Consider the following 21,092-nt stretch of genomic DNA (forward strand, 5'->3'; position numbering starts at 1 on the left):
CACTACTCGCATATAATGGACACTGAGAATCGAATAGACTTTCGCTGATTGCTTTGATCGATCCGTTACCAAATCGTCGTTGTTGAGCGTGTCTTTAAAAATATCATAACACGACAGTATCTTTCTTCCCTTTACTTTTACTTTAATATTAGAACTACCGATGTATTTTCTTTTTTCTCTTTTTATTTTTTCTTCCTTTTTTTTTTTTTTTTTTTTTTTTTTTTTTTTTCCCATATTAATCAATATAAATAATATATTTGAGAAGAGAAATTAATTTTAATTTATTTTATTATAATGAATGAAGAAAAAGAAAGGAAAAAAAAGAAAAAGAAACTAGGATACATTTCTAATGATTATGTCTTGTGTATAATTATAAAAAAAAAAAAAAAAAAAAAAGAAAAAAAAAAGAAAAAAAAAAGAAAAAAATAATAATAATAATAATTTTAATTATATCGGTAGTCTTAATATTAAAACTTTGAAAAATTCTTTTCACGCGCAACGTATCAATGTACGGATAAATGAATGAAATTATATTGTCAACTTTCAAAAATCATATTTCGACTGAGAGATTATAATCTTAGCTACGTTATTCAAACTTTATATTAATACTCCGATCAATTGATACTTCAAACGGATGCACAGGCGATTTCTCTAGTTAAATTATAATAAAGAAAATAGCCAAACATATTTGAATCGAGGAAGCGTTTATACGTATACAAAGTATTTGTAAATTGAAGAAAGTCACTGTCCAAGACTGAGAAATATTTGATAACAATTTTCTAGAAACAGAATTGCGGGTAGTCGTTCGGTGAAATAAAACAAAATGGAATATTAATTATTTGAAATGTGTTAGGAGCAGGCGGAGGAGGAGGAGGGGGAGGAGGAGGGAGAGAGGAAAGAAAAAAAAAAGAATAATAATAGAGAGGGAGAAAGATTAACATTTTGTATCATACCATTAAGTTTTTCTTACCATTAACGAACCCAACTGGTGCTTCCATGATAAACTTGATTTATATCGGTGTTCGAAGTAAACATTTTTTTATTGTCATTGATACGTCAACAATTGCTAATGAGTATAACGTTGTACATATTATATTTATGTATGTACCTATACTCGATTCATTTTTATCATTTGAAATGACTAAGAACAAATATAACACAGAGATTTATTATATAAAAAGTTTCATTTCATAGCATTTACGAAGAATAAATTAATCTATGAAATTAAATTGAAAATTTTTCATCTTATACGGTATGATTCAATATATATATATATATATATATATATATATATATATATATATATATATATATATATATATATATATATATATATATATATATATATATATATACATATGTAAAATGTATATGAAATATCATTAACTACTTTTTATGTACTTTACGATCAAATGGAAAGAGAAAGAGAGATATTAAGTTAATTTTTGTAATCTTATAAATTTGTAGAATAATATATAAGTCTTATTTTCTTCTTCTTCTTCTTATAGGTTAGGTCTCTTCATTGAATCTATTACAAATAATGACTCTAAAATTTTTCTAAGTTTGTATAAGTCGTTTAGATAGTACGATAAATTGACATGTATGATAATCCACGTCACGAAGGATATACGTGCAAGTAAACATATAAATCAATTACATATGACCTATGCTAACGAATTTAAAGACATATTTTTTTTAACAAAACATAAATCATGAGAAGTACGATATTTAGGAAAAGATTAATGTATGTATGTTGTGTGTGTGTATGTGTGTGTGTATATATATATATATATATATATATATATATATACACACAACGTTTTATATCTAACAAAGTGTCTCTAACGACAAAGTTAACATGTAATATCTGCTGTACAGTTCTCACTTGGAACAAGCATTGTTTTTGTAGATACTCGATAAATTTTCTTCTCTTCTTTTTTTCTATCATTTTCTTTTCTTTTCTTTCTTTTTTTCCTTTTTCTTCTTCTTTTTTTCTTTCCAACGAGAAAAATATAAAACAAATATATCGGAAGAAGAATTATGAATAAATAAGCTAAATATATATTCTTCTATGAATGATAATAAGTAATTAGTAGTTTAAAAATAATTATCGGCCAGCTTCGAACAAAACTTTCGTGTAAACATTATATTAAATGCTTATTTAAGGACAAACATGAAGTGAACATTCATGAAATAATATACATATAGGTGTTACCTAAAGAGTTTATCATGTTTAAAGAAAAAAATCATTATAATTTATTGATGGTTTAATTATATATTCAAAATATTATTAATAATAATAATAATAATAATAAATATAATATGTATTTATGTACAAGCACATGAATAATGCGAATAGTGCAGGATACCTACTGTTGTAAATAATATATGTATGTATGTACCTATGTCATACCAATGTATAAGTGTCATATCAATTATGGAAGTTGCCTCAGTCATATATATATATATATATATGTATATATATATATATATTCCTTTTTTTTTTTCATCCCAATAATTACACATGATAACGTAAATGGATGTAACAAAAAAATAAATGATGTAATTTGTCGAGATTTCTAGGCCACTTTCATAATTACACAGACATGTTTGCGTAGTTTTACTTTCATGGGGCGGAAAAAAACAAACAAGGGGAAAAAAAAAAAAGAAAAAGGAAAGAAAGAAAAAAAAAACCTCTTAGTCGCACTCAAATTAAAAATGTATACTTTCGATTAAACTATTATTAAAAAGAGTTTGACAGAGCTAGATAATGTTATATTTCGCCGGACGAAGGTCGCCTTGCATCGCAAGTTCCTTTCACATTCTCGCCTTTTATCTTAATTTTATAGGGGCTGTGCTAAACTCTATGTAATTAAAGCTCGTATCTAATATAATCATTATAATTATAATATTATATATATATATATATATATATATATATATATATATATATAATAGTATATAAGAATAATAATAATAATTGTAATATGTATACTCTGTGCCTTATCGTCTTTATCTCTTACGCGTATAAACGTGCACAAAATACATACATATAATACATATATACATATACGCATACATGCATACATATGTATGTCTTTATAAACAGTAATATGATCGATCGAAATATTAACATGCCTGGCCGGATGTAGGTATGGCTGTATGAAAAATTCAAACATTAAGATTAATGGTTTCATTGTATACAGATATATTATCTATTTTTTTTTCTTTTTCTTTTTCTTTTTTTTAATGTAAACGACCGAGTGAGTCACTATTCTTAAGATCATACGAAGGAACTGATTACTTTTCTTCCCTTTTACTTTTTTCCTTCGACTCGTTTATTTCTAACACGTACATACATGTGTAATGCTGTCCAAATATATATATATATATATATATATATTTAAATATAGATATATATACATATATTGTAAAAGTTCCACACGTGTTTCATTTTGCACATCACACTTTTTTTATTTACTTTGTCTGATCATATGAGACTGCAAACGAATACTGCAATGAATGATTTATTAGAAATTGTAGTGCAATTCAATAAGACCTTTGACGACAACTCATGCTAACTTATCTCGTTAATGTTTTATTACAAAATTTTGTCATCGTTCTTCTTGTCACAGTATTTCTATTTTATATATATATATATATATATATATATATATATATATATATATATATTCTATTCTTATTTATATTAGTTTAATAACAATTGGATATTAAAAAATAAAAAGAAACGGCTATAGTAATTGACCAAATTATATCATTATGTAAATGTATATGTGTGTATATATATATATATATATATATATATATGTATGTATGTATGTATGTATATATATATATATATATACATAGACCTGTTTCTTATCTATTAATAATATAACTATATCTATTTCATAGGAAATAAGAATACATAGAATATTTGTTAATAGTGTTGTATTCATTTATAAGGTTGTGTTCTATTTTCTTTTTTAATGCGTTACTACTTAAAAATATTTTCAAAAAGTTAGAAAAAGTAAAAGAAAAGGATTCTTTAATTTCAAAACATGTATTCGCCTTATACCTATCTTGTATTAATGAGAAGAAAGAAATATGTATGAGAAATGACACCCTACCGTATTGCATTTAAGTTAAATATCGTAATTCATAGAAAGTAATATTGTGCCCAATCATACCAATCAACATTTTATGAGCCATTGATTATGAAAATAGTCTGGATTATATATATTCATAAATTATTGTAATATAGATCAACGAAAGGGAGTAATGATAAATTGAATTTATTTAAATTTTGGACTTGGGCCATTTTCATAATTAATATGACACACATAAGTGTAATAGTATATTTATTATTCATTGATATAATTTATATCTATATTCATATATTGTATTTTTTTCTCATTTGCTGTATATAATTATACATATATATAACGTTGATGTAAAACCTTTTGAAAGAGAACGAGAGAGAGAAAGAGAGAGAGAGAGAGAGAGAGAGAGAGAGAGAGAGAGAGAGAGAGAGAAAGAAAGAGATTATTGTGACCTAATTACAATTAACTGGTTGTAAATAAACTATACTATATTATATAAATTGAATCACATTGAAATATATCTCTGTACACAAGAAAGTCGTATTTTTCTAGATAAAAAAAAGTAACACTATATATGTTCTCTTGTAAATCTGAAGAAAAAAGAAAAGAAAAGAGAAATACAATTTTTGTTCTAAATGTTGCAGAGAAAGAAGAAAGAAAGAAAAAAAGAAAGAAAGAGAAAAAGAAATAATTTTATTAATTAATACATATCAAAATAATTTGCAAATCATATGACGTGGATATCCTTCTCATTTTTTTTTATTTTTATTAATTCTTGCTGCAGTGTATATAACAATAAAATTTTTTTGTAAAAGGATACAGGTAAAATTGCTCGTTACGATGAAATTTGAAAATCCTCCTTCCCTGTCTTCTCAAAAAAATAATATTGATAATAATAATAATAATCGAATGTTGTACGAAGTAAAAAAAAAAAAAAAATTAAATAGAATTAAAAATATTACTGATGCGATTTTTATCATCGCAATATTGTATTATATCTCATAAGATATTATATATATATATATATATATATATATTTCTATTTGCAACAAATTAATAAATTATGTAATTTATATTACATGTACATAATATTATACATGCATGCGTGTATAACTATATCAAATAAAGATAAATCGCAATCGAATTACGTATATATATGTATATATATATATATGTATAGTATGGTACATTTGAAATGGAAACAAAATTGTATAACTTAATATTTTATTACACACATACATACACACACACACGAAATTATATTATCAGTAAAAAGAAAAAAAAGAAAATTATAATTTTTTTTCTTTTTTTTTTTTAAGGTAAGTAGTATATAGGGACAAAAAAAATTTCTCTTGAAAATCATTTCTTAGGAAGACATTTCGTTCTTATTTTAATGGACTACCCTGTATATAGATTTTACTTCTATAATAATTATGTATGTATTAAAAATATATTATCTACTTTTATCACTTTCTTCTGAACAATGAAGTTTTGTAATTTCTAAATGCCATGTATGAAAAAAAAAAAAAAAAAAATATATATATATATATATATATATATATATATATATATATATAATGCAATTGTGTTTCTCTTTTTTTGTTTGATAAGAAAAATAAAGTCAAACGATATCATTATCCTTTATTACTTAAGAAACACCTGATATATAATTCTCCCTTCTTTCGCACCACCCCTTTCCGCCCCTATTCCACTCTATCTAATTTTCTATAATTATGCAATAATTAATATAATTCTTGTTTTGTATATGTATATATATTTTAAGAATTTTTTAAATATTAAAAAAAATAAGAACGTTAATCGATTACATATTTTAAAACCGATTTAAATCGATAGACTGACTATTATATAATATTTTTTCTTCATTTTGTTTATTTTATCTTTTTTTTTTTTTTTTTTTTTTTTTTAAATTTAAAGGATTATATCATTAAAAATTATATGTATATATATATATATATATATATATATATATATATATATATATATATATATATATATATATATATATATATATTATAATCTTTATGTAATAATAATACGATAATATTTTTGTTGTGATAATGAATATAATCGATTAAGAATTCATCGTGAAAAGAATTTTATATATTTCAGTTTATTTAATTAAAATATACAGATTATATAAACGTGATCACACACATTTGTTCGAACATATATCATTTATACTCTTTTCTCGCACTTTCATGCTTCCTTAAACCTGAGATAAAATATTTCTCTCTGATATTCATCTTCATTATATTTTTTCTCCACTTACTTCTATATTTCTTTTGTAAAACAACTATTCAGCATTTTGAAAATACTCTTCGTCTCTTTATAATGAATATTTATTATTAATATTATATTATTATTATTATTATTATTATTATTATTATTATTATTAATATTATTATTACTATTATTATTGTTGTTGTTGTTGTTCTTGTTGTTATTACTACTTTTATTATTTTTTTTCTTTTAAACTTTTCTTTTTTATTCCGACACTATGTCAAAGGCAATTCAATTTATTTTTCTTTCTTATCAAAATTATACATAAATAAATGCAATGAAGAATAATAGCCTTTTTTCTTATATTTTCTTTTTGTTTATACTTTGAATTCTTCATAGCAAGGTCATGTACATTTTTATCTACATACATTCATATTACATTTGCTATTTATATATATATATATACGTATATGTTCTATATATATATACCGAGTGATATATATGTATATATATATTTGACATATACGTATAAATATATATATATATATATATATATATATATATATATATATATATATATATATACCTATATTATATACAGCTATATGCAGCAGCCACCACATACACATACCACAAACCATAACAATTTTCAATAAAGCTCAAACTCGTGTATCTTTTTACAGGTTGTTGTTGTTGTTGCTTTTTTTTTTCTTGCACCACTATTATTTCATTCTATCGCATATGAATATCACAAAGGAATAAAATTATTACGATGCAAGGATCTAAATCCTTTTTTTTATATATATATATATATTTTTTTATTTTATTTTATTTATTTTTTTTTTTTTTTATTTATTTTTTTTTCTTTTCTTTTCTTAATGAGTGTATGGTATGTGAATGTACTGTACATGTATGTTAAAATGGTAACTGTTATAGGCACATGTCAATTAACAAATTATCTTTGCTCTAGATTTTGTTCACTTCTCTTAAAACGCTTCTATTAAACTTTTCTTCACGCGCTCTTTGTTTTAAAATTTGATTCTTCCGCAAATATTTCTAAGAATTTTTCTTTATTCCTTCGAATAAAGTAATAATCAAGTATTAAATATTCAAAATTTAATCATTAAAATTTGCATTCGTATCAATTCATTGTTTTTCTTTTTTTTTATTTTTTATTTATTTTTTCTTTTTTTTTTTTTTTTTTTTTTTTTTTTTTTTTAAAGAACAAATATCTCTCAAAAGTTACACAAGTACATTGTATACTATCTTTATGATTTATATAATAATTTCATGTTTTTCGCCGATTCAATTTTATCATTAGATTAATTTTATGCAAATTGAAAAATACAAATTGATTAAAAAGTAGAGGACTTTTTAATTAGCATTGTGATATATTCATATTGCTGGAAAAACTAATCGTTATTGAGGAAAGTTATGAATGAAAAAAAGGATGAATTTCAATTTGAAAACAGGATAATTGGAATATAATCTATTTTTCTTTTTTGTTTTTGCTTCTTGTTAAAACGTAAGATAAATTATGATTTTCTACTTATAATTATGTACTCTAGTTTGCACGGAATGTAATTGCGAGTATACAAATCACCATGCGCTTTCTTCTTATTCGTTATTATAAAAATATATAAAATAATTTAAAATATATGAATTGTGAGAAAAAAGAAAAAAAATGTTTTATAATAATTGAAAAATATTGAAAATAATCGATAGTTGTTCCAGCAATTTGTTACGACACGTTATTACGCTTTATTAGTTCCTTTTTGTTCGTTTAACTCAAGTATGACCACATTTTTATAACCATTAATATATTCTATATAGTAATATAGAATTCAAATTTTGTAATAAGAAAACAATTAAAAGAGAGCATACGAATGAAGTCCTTGGTATATTTATAATCCATATCATATGACGATGTATTATTTAAATAAAATGCTATACAAGAATTGGTACTCGTTTGTATTGTGATAATAAAGAAACAGAAAAAGAAATTATATAGATGTATATAAAAGGAAAAGAAAAAAAAAATCCTGGAAAAAGAAAACTCAAAAAAAGAAGAAAAAAAGGAAAAACAAAGAGAGAGAAAAGAAAAATAATCGAGTAAGTGAAGAAAAGCAAGGATATGCATTATGCAATTTCATTTTCCAAGGCGCTTAATGCGAGATCGTGTACTCAATGATCTGGCACTAGGATTACATAGAGATTTAACCCATTTAGCTATACCAGAACCATTATTCGATCCTGTACTTGTACTGTTCATTGTAGAACATGCCCCTACATTTGTACCACTAGTACCTGTTTGTTTAAATTTATTAGATGACATAGAGGAAGACCTCACCCTCTTAGATTGTAATACTCCATTGTTATTGGATTGCTTTAATTTAGCAGGTAAAGATAATCGATTCTGTTTTACTACTCCATAATGATGAACTAATTGTGCCGAAATAGTATGACCAGTAATATCGACGTTACGCGAACGCAATGTTTTCACTGGAGTTGCGGCCATCGTGTCGGATCTGTTAAAACCCAATGATCATTTATAAGAATAATTATCATAAATAGATATGCGAATCGTGTACGTACATCGTGTCACGTATAATGTGATAAATAAAAAAAAAAAAAAAAAAAAAAAAAAACAAAAAAAACAAACAAACAAACCTGAGCCAACGTTGTGGCATTCCAGAATCCAGTGGTCCGATAATACCTGCAGTACGATTTAACCTTCGATCGTTACAACCGTTCGATCGATTATTCCTTCCCTGATCCCAATCTCTTAATCCAAATATACCTCTTAATTGTTGTAAACGAGCAGGACCATTGATAGACGATCGTCTAATACTTTTTGTTGGCGTTGCTTTTTTCCCCAAGCTTCTTCTTTGGAAAGTATTTGGCGAAGAAAGTCTTTCCTGTACCGAAACAGTACTAGAACCCCCCCCTGTTGATCTAGGATTTATGGAAGAATCGTTATTAGGCCAACTCAAACGACTATTTGGATCCTCTATCGTTTGATTAGCTGGATTGTTTTCATCGATAGGAGGACTTGGACGATCCTCCGAACGTGTTCTTCTTTTCAAACATGGTTCTTGTGTCGTCGTACATGCTTCTTCCAATCCTATCGCCGTTGTTACCGACTGCGACGATATCGTACTATGCCTACGTTTTGTATTAATTCCACCGCTACTATTTGTTCTACCACACAGAGAACTCTTTCCCGTATCATCTCCATTTTCTAATGTCCTTGTACTTTTAGACTTAAATCTCGAATTCACTGTCATATATGATTTAGATTCTAATGGAAGTCCATCAGAGAAACTATTTTGTGATTGTAAACTCAAACTGTGTCTCCTTTTTGTTGGTCTAATATCTTCCCTTGAATTAGATGTTATCAATGAGTGTTGTTTGTGTCGTGGACCATTCAAAACATTTATCAATTCAACATCCTTCAATGTACTTTTTCTAGATATTATAGCGGTAGGACGTCCGAATTTACTAACGAACGGTGTCACTTCGTACGCCTCGTTAAGTGCATTCTGTCGAATCGTATCAGGAACTTTTTCTTCGTTCTTCATTTCAATCTGACTCGATTGAAAATTCGTCTGGTCCTCGACAACATTTAAACTAATACTCTCAGCTACTTCCTCGTTAATCTTTTCTGTTTTTATTTTTTCATTATCAAATTTGTTCAAATTTTCAGTCTTATTAAAAATTTTTGATTCCTTAGATTCCAAATATTCTATTTCCTCCGATATATCGCTAGATGAGATTTCTGCTACTTGAATACCTTCTACGTTAGATATATTATCCTCAGTTTCTTTCTTCGATAAAATCTTATCTACATCACAGGTATCTACGTTTAAAATTAATTTTTCAACGTATGAATTATTCTCCATTTGTATAGAGGTATCTAAATGTTCTCTAACTTCGTCAGAGGAATCTGGTTGCTTTGGATCCATTATATTCGAATCAGTAGATGTTACGTGTCTTAAAACCGACGAATTAGCAACATTTGGCATTGGTTTTTCAATATTTTCATTAAAAATAGTTGGGTCAAGAGGTTGGACTCCATGATGTACTATACTTTTTGGTGAGAGCACGCGTTCTTTCTTTTGATTCAGTAATACCTTTAAAAAGAATAAATCGAACATATGAATATAAAAGAATTTGTAAAACAATGAATATAAAAGACATTGTTTCTCTATAAAAGAAAATAAAAAAAAAAAAGAAAAAAAAAAAAAAAAAAAGAAAAGAATAAACCTTTACCTCGCTACGAGAAGGTCCTGGAGGATCTAACATAACAGTGACAACGCTTGTATTATCAGCCCGTAATCTAGTAGACGACCATCTTTCTAATGCTCTATCTACTAAACTTTTAGAAGGATTTATCCACATTTGCACATCAGCCTGCTATCGAGAAATGTATATATGTATATATATTTATTTAAGGTATGTAGATGGAAATGCATTTTTGAGATTTCCATCTAATTTCAAACATACCCCATTGCCAGTTTGTTGAGAAGCTATAATGTGTTTCTCATTGTGCATTTCTGCGGCCTGAACAATAGCTACAGCCGCTTGGGGAGTCAACATATTCCATAAACCATCTGTTCCAAAAATAAGACATCGATATGATTTGACATCGACCGCAACTACCTTAACATCTGGTTCTGGAGACACTATAAATGTATCTAGTTCTGAATTGTAACTCCAAAGATCACCTATGAAGCATAGAATACATTTTTTTTTTCTTTACCAGGTTATCATAATCTTCTATAAATAACAACTCCAATCTTCTTTTCATGTCTGCATTACGATAAACGATTGGAATGTACCTAAGGATCTAGCAACGGCTAGAAAAGGAATTTCATCTATATGAGTCGATCTTCTAACAGGACCTTTATGTCCTATTCTTGGCCTATTCCAAACGACTCTTGGAACGCCTGATTTACTAACAACTTTTCCACCAGACTCCTGTATGCGTATCATTTCTGGACCACTTTCGGGTTTATGATCTTTCGTCAACGCTTTTGCACGCCATTGTGGATCTCCATCAGGTTGATGTCCCAATATTATTCCGGAATCGCCTACGTGACCGATATAAATTTTTCCTTTTCTTATAAAAGCTATGCTTGCTGTAGTGCCAGCAGTAGATGGTAATCCAGATGCAGTTCTTGGCCATTTGTCTGTTTAAAAAGTATTATTTCACTACAGTTATACATTGGGAGAATATACATATATACATATATATGCTACGTATATAATATATATATATATATATATACATATATATGTATATATATATTTCTTAGACTTAACAAAATAATTATCTTAATACGATTGATATAACTTTAATAATATTTACATTTGTATCATTTACCGAAACATTTGAAACTCAATTAGAATTCGACAGTTTTAGGTTAACAACGGAATTACATAACCTATGTAAGTTCTAACGTAATCAGTATCAAGAAGAAAATAGTGGGGGAAATACGCGGGCCAACGGGCAGATTATTAAAAAAAATGGAGGGAAAAAAGGTTAGAAAAAGAAACAAGTAATAAGCTTAACCTCTTTCATTTTGACTTTTATCACATCGAATAATCGTCATTACACGGTGAAAGAGAGGAACGAAGAAAAAGATAGACAGATACGGATACAGATAGAGACAGAGAGATAGAGAGGTGCAGAAAAGAGAAAGATAGAGAGAGAGAGAGAGAGAGATAGATAGAGAGATAGAGAAGGAAGAAAAAAAAAAGAATATAAATACTGTTGACTATCCATTACCAAGCTCCCGCCACATCGCATAATGCGTATTCACATATCCGTCCCTGATGGCCCGTAGTACATCCTCGTCACGTTCACTCCAAAAATTTTTTTGCTTGACGATAATATCCATGAGATGTTCCTTTGCAAATGCCGCAGCCTCGCCGCCCCCATGGCCGTCGAAAATACCAAAGAAGGCGTATTCCAAATCCTTGTCGTCCGGTGTCTGTTGATAGGCCACGCTGAACATGTCCTCCATGTACTTACGACCGCCTTGATTACAGTGGCCGGTCACTCTTAAATTAACCCCGATACTTAACGGCATGATGGTTAGCCAAATTAACGAGAGAATATTTTCTCGCGCTGACTGAAACTCTAGCGCGCTCTCTCTCTCTCTCTCTCTCTCTCTTTCTCACCTCTTTCTCTCTCTCTCTCTCTCTCTTTCTCTCTCTTTCTCTCTCTCTCTCTATTTCTTTCTTTCTTTCGACACGTATACGGGAACGGAAGGCTTACATTTACTAGCAGCACTGGGCTGGTCGCGCGTAGTTCAACAGACGCACGCACACTCGCGCAATCATGGCCCCGCGAAGAATAGCGGTGGCAACCTCGGCGTATAAACGGTGGGGATAGGGCCGTACTCGTAGAGACGCGTCTCTCGTTGTCGTGGAAGGGGATCCCTCACTCACTCACTCACTCGCTCGCTCTCTCCCTCTCTCTCTCTCTCGCGCGCGCGGTCTCTTTATCTCTTTCTCACAAGCGCGCGTGCACTCTTTTTCTATCTATCTCTCTCTCTTTCTCTCTCTCTATCTATCTGTATCGCTCTGTCTTTCTCTTTCCTTCTACGCCGATTTCACTGAGAAACACGAGCGCATATATCCACTGGAATCGCGCCGCCACTGCTGCTCTCCTATATCTTACAAACTTTCTATATGTTCGAATATTTTCAAAAATACCTTAAATCGCGTATTTCCTTTTCTTTTCTTTCCTTTTTTTATCTTTTTGTTTCTTTTTTTCTTTTCTTTCCTTCTTTCGTTAATATCTTCGTTTTGTAAAACCCCGCTAAAACAGTCCGATCGGAAATATTTCTGCTATCTAGTGGGATAATGATGATTCATATAACGCGTTTTACATTGTGATAAAAATCAAACGCGCTTTCTAAGAAATCGAAATACGTTTAAACGCGCGACACGAGGAGGAACGATAAGAAAGAGTTTCGATTCAGCGAATAGTCTCGACTAAATATCGAACAGTTAAAATTCCTAACTAATCGAACTTTGAACGATTTCTTTGCTTCAACGTCTGAATTCTGACGTCGCAAGATAAATTAAAACGTTTACTCGATCGAACCGATAATTTATATGCGTTGTTCTTGTAAAAAAGAAAAAAAAAAAGAAAAAAGAAAAAAAAACGAAACAAAACAAGAAAATAAAAACAAAAAAGAATATTTATATGCGCGATTTCGTCGTTCGATGTATTTGACGTACATCGAGATATCTCAAGAATGTAACGTGAATTCGAACGTAAGAAAGTGGATATATCAGTTTATAGAAAATGAATAAACTGACTCTCCCAAACGTGAATTAATCACGTTTAAGCGATTAATCGATTATCATAAATGATCATTCGGGAATATTTAAACGATTCTTTACAAACAAATATATATACATATATATACATATATATATATATATATATATACATATATTCAAAAACACGAAGTGTCGCGTACACATGCGAACGTAATCCCCCCAACGACGTTCGACGAATATATAAACCTTGTACGGTAAATGCGATGATAGTGTTTCAACGCGATTGCGGTGGACCTTCGTTCGAGCGCGCTCTGGGTTTAAAAAGGGAACTAGATTCAACTCCTCCAACAAACTCCTACGAAAATTTCTGTTTAACTCTTCGCCGTCCGACAGAGGAGCTTCCCCTCTTGGTGACGTCGTAGACGGACGCGATTAATGTATACGTAAACATACACATATACATCATACATATACATACATAGAGATATTATATATACGTATACGTAGAACCGACTTTGTCCCTACAATCAGCGAGCTCACACACACACATAAATACGCAGCCACATACACACACACACACACATATCATACACGAACGCAAACATACAATCCTTCCTGCATGGCTGCTCGCTCGAACTATACCCCCACCATCGTGGAAACTTTTATTTCCTTCCCCTCACCCTTCTACCCGACAACTCTTTCCACAACTGCTTCTCTCCACCGCACGCCCCTCCTCTATATCATCCCAAGCCCCGCCACACCGCGCCATAACAACACACGCTGAGGCTCATCCATGGTGCTATTCGTGCCGCGCATGTCGTCTCACGCAGTTACAATGTTGCCGGATCCTTTACCTTAGGAGTCCGAAACTACACTTCTTGTCCAGCTATGGGACGAAACAACGGTGATTCGGCTGTTGTTAGGAAAATTGTCCAGAGAGTTATCGTCGGCATAACGTTATAGACATAGCTTTTCTATCTCTATCTCTTTTACGCCTTGATATTATATTCATTTACGATTATATTTCGTTACGATTGTATTTCGTTTTGGCATACTTTTTTGTTTTTCTTTTTTTTCTTTTTTTTTTTTTTTTTTCTATTCAAATATTCATTTCTTTGTTCTTTTTTATTACATTTTTTTTCTTAACTCATACTGTCCACATATATATATATATATATATGTACAAAAGTAGAAATACTAATACACGTATATATTATACGAATAATACGTATGATCTGTGTCATTTGACGAAAGAATATTCAAAAAGATTATATACAAAATTAACCAACGAAGGACAAAGGATATCGATAGGAAACTTAGAGACGAAAAATAAATAAATATATTATATAAACTAATTTTATTTTTCCTACGAGTTTACGCATTGAAATAATGTCGGAAAAATATTTAAAATTGATAAATAAATAGATATGAAAAAAGAAAAAAGAAAAAAAAACGTTCTCTTGTGTCAACGATATTCCGCTAAGCTATCTTCTCTTTCCACGAGCTAAATAACGCGGGGCACACACGTTTGAACTTGTTCGATTTGATTATCGGCAACGTCGCAAAACGTTCAAAATAGCGTTGCCAGCTGGCGACTTTCGCTTCGCACACAAGTGGGATAAGAGAGAGACTCGTATGTTAGTTTCATCTTTCGAGTGTCGTGTATAACAGAAATGATATATATATATATATACATACACACACACACACACACACACACACACACACATGCACGCACGTACACACACGCACATATATTTTTTCTTTTATTTATGTTTCGGACAATTGTACGAAATACAAACGTTAAAATTTCTATATATTTCTTTCCTCATTTCCTTTTATTCCGAATAAAATTCCGCAGTCGATATGTGTCATCGATTGCGTCATATGTTCCCATCTTCATGTTAACACACATACGTACACACACGTATAACGCGGATAAACGAATAAGAAGGAAGTTAGCTATATGATATTTGTACATGTATGTATATATATTGCTATCTCTCTCTGTTGCGTGTGTGTTTATGCACACACACACACACACACACACAACTCTGAAAAGTAGATAAAGAGAGAAAGGTAGAATACACACACACACACTACCCTTACACAGTAACACTCTAGTACAGTTAGATGATACTACTATAGTCAAATAACATTTATTTTACGATCGAATATATTTTCTCAAAGTTTTGAAATATTTTGCAATAATTATTAAATGTATTTAAAAATAACAATTAAGAATACGTACTGATTTTTTTTATATATAATATTATCTTTTTTTTTTTTCAAGAGTCGTTCGATAAAAAATGTATACGTCGTTTCTTTGAAACAAAATATTTTGATTCCATCGATAGATTGTTCTAAAAACAAAAAAAAAAAAAAATGAAAACAAAAAAAAAAAAATAAAAACAAAAATAAAAAAAAAAATAAAAAAAAAATGTATATATATAATCGTTATAGAATATGTAGAATATAAATATATATTATAAACAAATTTATCTGTTGAAAAAATGTATCTTCTCTTCTTGATATGTTTACGTACTGCCATGACCATATTACAGTAAGATAAAATCACGATACTAATGTCATCTATCGATGATAATAAGTACAAAAAATTTATGAAAAGATTATAAAAAAAACAAAAAAAAAAAAAAAAAAGAAAAAAAATAATAATAATTACTTGAATATATAATTATTAAATTGAATTAGCTCTTACTGATTGCTATTAATTGATATAAATCTTAGATATATTTGTATCAGCAGAAATTTTCTTTTTACCGTCAGAAAATGTGATAAAACTTTTTTACCATTTGTACAAATAAAATATGTAGATAAAGTAAGAACGTTGTATTAGATTTAGCGTTTACATCGTTAGATGGCACTTCGGTGTACATTGTTAGATGGCAAATCGATAAAATGTACGAGAATTATACTTCTATCTTTGTCTATTAATTACAGGAAAATATTAAATTGCTTTGTTCCATATTTACAATTATTTATATTTGTTCTAAATATTAATATAAATTTATTTAAATATCATAGAACGTTGTTGGTAAATAAAATTATACGTATAAACTACGAAAGTCATAACAGCAGAGTGGCGCAGTGGAAGCGTGCTGGGCCCATAACCCAGAGGTCCGTGGATCGAAACCACGCTCTGCTATGTGAAATTTTTTTTTCTTTCTCTCAGACGAAAAATTATTTACCAGAGATGATAAAAAAAAATATTTTTTTTAATCGTCTGAGTTTATTTAATTAGAACGACAGACAAATAAGGTGAGTTTAAATAATGATAAAAAAAAAAAAACTCGCCCAACGTGGGGCTCGAACCCACGACCCTGAGATTAAGAGTCTCATGCTCTACCGACTGAGCTAGCCGGGCAATCTGACGAAACCATTTTTTATATTTTATTAAAACATCCTTATTTAAGAAATAAAAAAGCAATAAATATGTGTTAATTCTAATCTTAAATTTCTTTTTATAATTCTTATAATTTAATACAAATTATTTGTATTATTTTATATGCATTTTATCATAATACTTTGAAATAAGGTTTGTACGAATGATTTATAAGAGAATTTATTGGCGTTAAATTATTTATTTAAATAGAAAATAAATTACGTATGAGTATTTCAGCAATGTGATTAACTAGTCTATCAATTTTAATATCTACTTTGTTTTTACATTAATATTAATTATACACAAAAACGTTATATTCTTATGCGTGTATATGCGTAATTAAATTTATCGTGTGTATTTATTAATGGCATAAAAAAAAAAAAAAAAAAAAAAAGAAAAAAATAAATATATACTGGATGTTCGTATCGATGGGAAAAGAATAGAAGAAAAGAAAAAGAAAAAGGGGGAAAGAAAAATAAACTATAATTTATATAAAATTAGATTAAAACTTTGGGCCTTGTATATGGGCCGATATAACAGGCAGTTTTTTTCACAGCTTTTTTTCTATATGTGTAGATCTCATTTTTTTATTATAAATAATTTAAATAAAAAATTTATTTATATATATTAAAATAAAGAAAATAAAATAAGTAGATTAATAATAAGTAAATAAATATATTATATATTACGCTTTCAACTGATTTCCTGCACACAAAGTAGATTTAGTATATATATATATATATACTAAGGTGGTTAAAGTTTTTCGGTGGTCCCGTTAATTAATGAATAATTATTTAAAAATTCTAATGAACAGAATAAATTAATCGATTAATTAAATAATCATTAACATCACAACGTTATTAAGCGTGTTATACAGCAACATTGTTGAATATCTGTAAGTATTCTATTTTTTAAATATACTCGGTATACATCATGGTTGTTTTTTTTCTCTTTCTTTTTTCTTTTTTCGTTTGGATTAATAAATAATCAATATTACAATATGATCGAGATTCTGTTTTAAAATCTAATTCTTGAAAAATTCATACGAATTCTTTGAACTTTTCAATATGGAAGATTTTAAGAAACTATCGTATGCTCTTATAGGACGTTCATAAATTTCAGAAATTGGATTATCGATCGCATTTCATTTTTCGTGATCGCCCTTGTTTGTTATTTATAAACGATAAAATTTTAAATATATAATAAACATTGGCAGTATCATTGAGAATTTGATTCTGGAACCTGACGAACACGACTGACACTCCTCGTAGTAATAAACCGATTGATTTTGCCAAAGTACATTCCTCATATATGTCTTTCCTTCGCACGATTTCTCGATCTTAACGAATTTAATTTTACGCATTTCCAAAAATTGCTCCAATTCCAATCTGCATTTCCATTTAAGCGGATTACCCGAATATTCTATTATATGAATTTCCGGCATTTCGTTTATATCACTCGTAAATATGCATTTCAAATCGTTACCTTCCAAATTGAGATATTGTAATTTTGAAAGATTACGAAAGGATTGCGGTGCGATATATCTTATCGTGTTACCACGTAAATCGAGTCTCTCGAGTTCGTTCAAATTCAACCAGGTACCATCGACCATAGTCAATGGATTATCTTGTATAGCCAATATTTTAAGTTCCTTCAGATCGTCGAATGCTTTTGGCTCGATTGTACTTAAACCAGAATTTCTAATAAGTAATTTACGTAAATTAACGAATTTTGATAATGTACCAGCAGGTAAACGTGGTAAATGTCCTTCGTGAAACTCAATAGCCGTTACCTCATTTGGAATCGTATTAAAAAGTAATATATTTCCACCTGTACAAACGTATGTAAATTCATTATTATCTTTTCTATGATAAGTACAAACACCTTCTATTGTACTCGGTGTTTCTTCTTCTTTTGTACTCGTTATAATCAACGTTGGCTTTGTCGTTAAAAATGGTGTCGATGGCGAGACAGTCGAGGATGATTCGCGTGTACCATAACACTCCGATTTATCGATCAATGTATTCTTATCGTATGGCAAATTTCGTTTATCCAAAAATTCAGTCAATTTGACACTACAAAGACAACTCCAAGGATTACCAATTACTTTGAACGATTTCAAATAAACCAATCGATGTTCTATGTGTTCTATGCCAATACAATTCATTGCATTGTCGGAAATATCGAGCCCGATGAGATTTGGGAAAAGATCAAAAACGTCATTGTCGATCTTTGATATACGATTCCTTGAAAGATTTAAATATTTCAAGTTCGTCGTCAGACCTATCAGATAATCTTTTTTAAATGATTCCAATGCGTTATTATATATTGATAGATACTCGAGATTGTAGAGTCCGATAAAGGCACCGGTCGCAATTTTTTCGATTCCGCAATCATGAAATTCTAATTTTTTTAAATAACCCTTGAAACGTTGAAAAGATTCTGGTGGTATTACCGGTATATTAGACAAAACAATTATAATTTCTTCTGCTCTGATATCTATTGAATTCACCGGATTGATTGAGGTCAAACCAGTACAAATATATACTTGTTGAGAATTATTATCCAAAGTACAGGTTCCATTGTGTATCGTAGGTTCTAATGTGGTAATAATATTACTGGTATTAATAAATTTGGTTGTTGATTGTTGTGTTACTTCTACTTGGGTCGTAGACATTGTCGTTGTAACTGGTATTAATACGCTAACATTTGTGTTCTCGTTCAAACTCTCTTCGAACGATCCCCAATGTATGCTTCCAGTTATCGAATTCGTTTTTACGCTCGTCTAAATAACAATTGAAAAATTGAAAATCATATCGAATATAATTTCGCATCTTAGTAATTAGTATCGATCAAAAGATTATAAAAGTAATTTAATATCTATATTTACCTGATTTCTATGTCGTTCTTCTATAACAGATAATATTTGACTTTCGTCGTCGTAACATTTACCAACGCTTATCTCAAATCCAATATTCATTTTCAATAGAATTTTTTCCAAATTCTCACGACAAGTACAATTCCATGGATTACCAGTAGCATCTAATCTATCTAATTTTATTAATCTTTTAATCTCTTCGATCGATAAACAACGTAAATGATTATTACGTATATCAAGATATTTAAGATTATTTCTCAAATGCCAGAAGGTATATTCATGAATATATTCTATCTCATTCCTTGCGATGATCAATCTATGCAAATTAACGAGATCTCGGAACCAATTAGTTTCTATTCTTGGTAAATCATTATTAACGAACGACAAACGTTCCAATTTGTATAATCCAGCAAATGCATTTGGTTCGATTTTTTCGATAATGCAATTGCGAAATTCCAAACTTCTTAAGGTATTTCCAAACCGGAAAAACGTATAGGACGGAATTACATCTAACTTTAGGTCGGACAATTCGATCCAGGTTGTTTTATCTGGAAGACGGTCTAACGAACGAAGTGTCGAGGTTTGAAACTCTCCTCCCTGTAATAATAATAAATAAAATTTGTGCAAATACGTGTGGATATTTTCTTTTCGTTTAAATATAAAAAAAGGGAACGTATATATATATATATATTTTTTTTTTTTTGTATGTATATAGAGACACATATATATAGAGATTCAAAAAAAGAATTTTTGTTCCATTAAAAAATATAACTTTTTCGGTGTAAATAATTTGTCAATAATTTTGACGTTTACTCACTTCTTCCAAAATTTTTGTATTCGAATTAGTCGGATGTCTCGAATTAACAAAAATATTAATCTTTTCCATACATTGTCGCGAACTTTTATATACAGGCATAATTTTTTCTTCAGTTCCAACATTTTCGAAAATATGTCGCTCGCGAAAGAATCTTTCTAATTTTCGTTTGCATTCGCATAACCAAGGATTTTCATTTATTCGTATGCTCCTCAACGATCTGAGGAATGTTAATTCGTCAATAGGAATACAATCGAGTTCGTTGTCGTACAAACTTAATATTTCCAATTTTGATAGCGATCGAAAAACGTCCGCTTCTATGTAGACTATTCCACATCTGTAATTATTACAAAA

General features: G+C 29.0%; 2 protein-coding genes and 2 non-coding genes across 8 annotated transcripts in view; 1 reads left to right on the plus strand and 3 right to left on the minus strand.

The window, feature by feature from the left end:
* Positions 1–7,157: 7,157 nt before the first annotated feature.
* LOC124958000 lies at positions 7,158–13,466 on the minus strand. 4 transcript variants are annotated; one of them, XM_047515651.1, is made up of 6 exons: positions 12,628–13,466; positions 11,186–11,536; positions 10,851–11,071; positions 10,617–10,760; positions 9,015–10,477; positions 7,158–8,872 (listed from the first exon to the last, which is right to left on the minus strand). In XM_047515651.1, the coding sequence occupies exons 2-6, from the start codon at positions 11,337–11,339 to the stop codon at positions 8,494–8,496; spliced, it is 2,361 nt and encodes a 786-aa protein (XP_047371607.1). In that variant the 5' UTR covers positions 11,340–11,536; positions 12,628–13,466; the 3' UTR covers positions 7,158–8,493. The 4 variants fall into 4 exon arrangements, with proteins under 4 accessions (XP_047371607.1, XP_047371605.1, XP_047371604.1 ...); XM_047515649.1 differs by having other exon boundaries at positions 10,617–10,757; positions 12,136–13,466; XM_047515648.1 differs by having other exon boundaries at positions 12,136–13,464.
* Positions 13,467–16,737: 3,271 nt separating this feature from the next.
* Positions 16,738–16,809, plus strand: Trnam-cau. Its single transcript has one exon. It is a non-coding gene; the product is annotated as a tRNA-Met (tRNA).
* Positions 16,810–16,955: 146 nt separating this feature from the next.
* Positions 16,956–17,028, minus strand: Trnak-cuu. The gene has a single exon. It is a non-coding gene; the product is annotated as a tRNA-Lys (tRNA).
* Positions 17,029–17,512: 484 nt separating this feature from the next.
* The window catches only part of LOC124957783 (slit homolog 2 protein-like), a 6,255-nt gene continuing 2,675 nt past the window's right edge, over positions 17,513–21,092 (minus strand). For both annotated transcript variants that reach the window (XM_047515094.1, XM_047515095.1), the window contains exons 4-6: positions 20,742–21,075; positions 19,937–20,521; positions 17,513–19,831 (exon numbers count right to left, since the gene is read on the minus strand). In XM_047515094.1, the coding sequence (XP_047371050.1) occupies positions 18,221–19,831; positions 19,937–20,521; positions 20,742–21,075 (2,530 nt within the window). In that variant the 3' untranslated portion in view covers positions 17,513–18,220. The remainder of the gene's footprint in view (positions 19,832–19,936; positions 20,522–20,741; positions 21,076–21,092) is intronic.

Source organism: Vespa velutina, chromosome 2, assembly GCF_912470025.1.
Source record: "Vespa velutina chromosome 2, iVesVel2.1, whole genome shotgun sequence".
Lineage (NCBI taxonomy): Eukaryota > Metazoa > Arthropoda > Insecta > Hymenoptera > Vespidae > Vespa > Vespa velutina.

Coding starts and splice junctions, on each gene's coding strand:
- LOC124958000 (XM_047515648.1), bottom strand. CDS start 12,439: ATGCCGTTAAGTATCGGGGTTAATTTAAGAGTGACCGGCCACTGTAAT. Junction 10,478..10,616: donor CAGGACCTTCTCGTAGCGAG/GTAAAGGTTTAT, acceptor TTCTTTTTAAAG/GTATTACTGAATCAAAAGAA. Junction 8,873..9,014: donor ATGCCACAACGTTGGCTCAG/GTTTGTTTGTTT, acceptor GGGTTTTAACAG/ATCCGACACGATGGCCGCAA.